At 32.4% G+C, this 4,620-nt stretch overlaps 1 protein-coding gene across 1 annotated transcript; it reads left to right on the top strand.

Moving 5' to 3' along the window:
- Positions 1–1,961: 1,961 nt before the first annotated feature.
- On the top strand, positions 1,962–3,290 carry LOC145004606 (xyloglucan endotransglucosylase protein 1-like). Its single transcript, XM_078963562.1, has 3 exons — positions 1,962–2,270; positions 2,477–2,670; positions 2,753–3,290. Exons 1-3 carry the CDS (start codon positions 1,998–2,000, stop codon positions 3,147–3,149), a joined length of 864 nt encoding a protein of 287 aa, XP_078819688.1. The 5' UTR covers positions 1,962–1,997; the 3' UTR covers positions 3,150–3,290.
- Positions 3,291–4,620: the final 1,330 nt, after the last annotated feature.

Here is a 4,620-nt window from a genome sequence, read left to right as displayed (position 1 = left end):
CAGATCTTCCACTGAATCTAAATACCGTGCTTTGGGGTCTGTTACTTGTGAAATTTTGAGAGTATTAAATTTTTTATTTGATCTTGGTTTTAAAAATTTAACTCAAGTTATTATTATTATTATTTGTGATAAGGAGTCTATAATCCAATTAGCTGTTAAAACCAGCTTTTATGAAAAGTTGAAGCATTTTAAAGTAGATGTTCATTTTGTGAGGAAAAAAAACTGATAGTGGTATTGTTGAAGTTGTTAAGGTTGACTCTTATGATTAGAATGCTGACAATCTTACAAAATCTTTAGTTTCGTTTCAACATGAAAATTTTCAAAAAGATTGGGTCTTATTGACCTTTTTTATGATAAATAATTAAAATGTTAAGTTTGAGAGGGGGTGTTCTATATATTTATTTATTTAAGCTTAACATTTTATAATTTTTGGATAGTTTGGTCAATTTTTGTATTGATGTTATTGTGCATGGATTTTGTAAGTTTCTTATTGCAAATACGAGTTTGTTGATACGCCAGGTCATTTTTCATGACCCGGGTATGTATGCTTGTTTGTCAGCTGGCTCGTCTCAATCATCTGATACATTATGTAGATTGCTATATTCTGTATGCTAGGGTTTGTATTTCCGATCACAGTAAAATCATTTTGTGTATACGTTAGAGTGTGAATGTTATGTAGCAAGGATTTTCTTTGTAAGTATTGTCGTACAAACGAACTGGTTTATGGTGAATAAATTGTCCATGTCCGGAAGTTCTTGAGTTTTTACGTTTCTAATATGCTTGTAGGTATTTATAGAGTTGAGACAAAAGAACTTGTTTTGTTATGATTGATTGATTGTTATAATCTCCTTTGAATATCCACTATGTTCACATGGTAGATTCATGTTCATCCCATGCAAGATACCTTTTTTTTTTTCTTGGTTTGTTTCAATGAATCCGTCTATAACATATATAAATATTAAACTATCACCATTAAAAGGTTATGACTAAGGCAAATATTTTTAGATGCTATTATTTTCCCTATAAAATTGCTGTTTAGATTACAACACATTTGAAAACTCAAAAAGACAAATAACGGTAAATTTCTTAGTTACCATCTTTAAGGAGTGTCCTCGTCCTCAAACATCATCTTCAGTTTCACACTTACAGTAATTGCAGTCACAACATCTATGTACTTGTTTAAGTCTATGACGAATTTACTTTCCCTGCCAAATTTCAAGAACTCAATCAAGATCCCAACCTTTCCAAAGAAATCAATATATGAGCAATTTTAATTAATTTTAAGAATGTGATAGTTATGAAATATAATTGTACTTAATATAATAATAATATAATAATGGATAGAGTTCTGAATGAACTAAGAATAAATAATCTTAAAGAACAGATTGTAGGTTTCCTTCCCATATTTCTTTATTCAATGTACATAGAGTTGAGTTTGATTAATTTCTTATAAATCTCCTATTCCATAAAAGTGATGCTTTCATTTAAAGGGGAAACCGAGGATGTAGAGGGAAACCAAGATTTTAGATAAAATGGACGAATTTGGTAATGAACTTAAATGAAAAGGAAGATGTTTGGGGAATTTGCGTACGGTTTTATCATCAATAAGATAAGATGGTTCCTTTACAGAGGGATTTATAATTAGTTTTTTAATAGTGTCAAATGTGATTGTAAATGTCAACCACCGGTCCAACTATGACAAATTTGCAAATTTTGAGTTGGCAGACGTATAGAAAAAAAAACCCACCGCTCCTGCCCATGTCCAAAACCAGAAGAATAATGTGAGTTGGCACGCGTCAATAGATGTTGTGCATCCATTAGGCACCATGACATCCTTCAGTAACAAAGATGGTTCCTATTGAAAACTGTCAACGTAGCCACACCTATATATATAAACAATATCAGTACTACTTCCCACAAGCATAACATCTCTCTCTCTCTCTCTCTCTCTCTCTCTCTCTCTCTCTCTCTCTCTCTCTCTCTACATACAAACAATAATGGGAACGTCCAACTCTAATATTTCTGCAGTTGTTCTTTTAATATCAATTCTAATAGTAGCAGCATCAGCAGGAAGTTTTTACGATGACATGGACATCACTTTTGGGGGTGAACGTGCTAAAATTGTGAATGGAGGTGAGGATCTTTCACTGTCACTCGACCAATACTCTGGATCGGGTTTCCAGTCGAAGCACGAGTACCTGTTTGGAAGGTTCGACATGCAACTCAAACTAGTACCAGGCAATTCTGCTGGCACCGTCACCACATTCTACGTGAGTACCATCGATCGGTTTCAATCTTGAATTATATATATATATATATATATATATATATATATATATATATATATATATATATATATATATATATATATATATATATATATATATATATATATATATATATATATATTGTCACTCACTTGTATTAATCTTTTAAAAGCTGATAATAACCATGTCTTTGTATTAAATCACATCAGTTGTCATCACAAGGTGCGGGTCACGATGAGATCGACTTCGAGTTCTTGGGCAACTCCACGGGAAACCCTTACACAATTCACACCAATGTGTATTCACAAGGGAAAGGAAACAAAGAACAGCAGTTCCACCTTTGGTTTGACCCTACTGCAGCCTTCCACACCTATACCATCGTATGGAACAGTCTAAGAATTATGTAAGTCACGCATCCAACATAAACATTTGGTTCTCTTCCTTTCTCATGTTTTTCTACTGTTCCTAAAACTCTGTCTCTGCAGTTTCTTGATAGATAACATACCAGTGAGGGTGTTCAATAACAATGATGCTGCTGGAGTCCCATTTCCAAAGAGCCAACCCATGAGGGTGTATGCCAGCCTGTGGAACGCGGATGACTGGGCAACCCAAGGTGGGCGTGTGAAGACTGACTGGACGAATGCGCCTTTCACCGCGTCATACAGGAAATTCAATGCCAATGCCAAAAAAGTTGGTCCCAATTCAGTATCTTCAAACTCAATAAATGATAACCAGTCATGGAGTACCCAAGGACTTGATGCAGCTAGCCGAAACAGGATCCGATGGGTGCAAACCAAGCACATGATCTACAACTACTGCAACGACCGCAAACGGTTTCCCAATGGTATTTCAGCGGAATGCAAGAGCTCTAGATTCCTTTAAGCCTGCTTACTAACTTGATATCTATATTTTTTATTTTTTATTGATCGATTTTTGATTCTGATGATTATTTATTCTTTGATTCATTGTAAACATTCAAATTGAAATTACAAATAAATAAACAAGTATAAGATTCTATTTTCACTTTAAAAACACATTCTATAGTGGCACACTAAAATAACTGGTCTCTTCATTTCTAATTATATAGTTGAGTTGCTCAAAATTAAAAGTCGTAACTAAAAACATTATAATTTTTAAAATCATTTTTCCTTCGACACTACATACAAATTTCATTATGTGTAGAATTACCAACAAAAAATGATCCTCGTGGTCTGTCATTGTTTTCGATATGAAACATTGTATATGGTTGAAATTTGTGCAACAGAGGTCTTGTGATTATTGAAGAAACACATGCATTTACTTTATGACACAAAAACATGGGCATATGACCGAGTGATTGATGAAGATGCTAACTTTGAAGAGAAGAATTCCGAATTTGAAAAGTGTTATTTTTGACTTTTGTTACAGAAAATGTTAGCGAAAATGAAAACTTAATAAAAATACAATAATTGCAGATTGGGCTCAAATAGACTTCAACATATAAGTCTTGACACGAAAATGGGTAAAAAGTTGCTAATTTTGCGAGATTTCATATATGTTTGTTGATGATCTGTATTAATCTTTAATCAACTGGAAGTCCATCATTGATGGTTTCCTTTACGGATGGATATATAGCAAATATATGCTTGTACGTATTAATACATTTCAGACATCGTAACTATTAGATACCGGTTTGACACAAAATATCATGTTGTTTTTAGATTAATCTAAATTTTTGTTACAATAGTTTCAATCTCTCGTATATATATCCATCATGTTCACATTGTAGATACATGTTTATCCCTTTCATGGTACCATTTTTTTCTTGGTATCGTTAAATGGATACGTTAAATTTAATGAAAAAACTATAATATATATAAATATTCAATTATCACCATTAAAAGGTATCGCCTAAGGCAAATTGTTTTAACTACTATTATTTTACCCTATAAAATTGTCTTTTAGATTACAACACATTTGAAAACTCAAAGAGACACATAACGATAAATTTCTTAGTTACCCTCTTCAAAGAGTGTCCTCGTCTTCAAATGCGATCTTCAATTTCACACCTATAGTAAATTGCAATTTGGAGACACATCTATGTACATGTTCACACCTATGACAAATTTACTTCCCCTGCCAAATTTCAAGTACTCAATCAAGATACCAACCTATTATTTATATGAAAACTTTTAATTAACATTAATAATGTGATTGTTAAGATATATAATTGAAAATAATATAATAACCGATAGAGTAATGAACCAAGAATAAATAATCTCGAAAACCAGTTTACAGGTTTCCTAACCATATTTCATTCTTTAATGTACATAGAGTTGAGTATTTCTTATAAATCTCTTATTTCATACAAGTG

This window comes from Lactuca saligna, chromosome 7, assembly GCF_052625555.1.
Source record: "Lactuca saligna cultivar CGN05327 chromosome 7, ASM5262555v1, whole genome shotgun sequence".
NCBI classification, from domain to species: Eukaryota; Viridiplantae; Streptophyta; class Magnoliopsida; order Asterales; family Asteraceae; genus Lactuca; species Lactuca saligna.
This window is presented reverse-complemented; position numbering and strand designations above follow the sequence as displayed.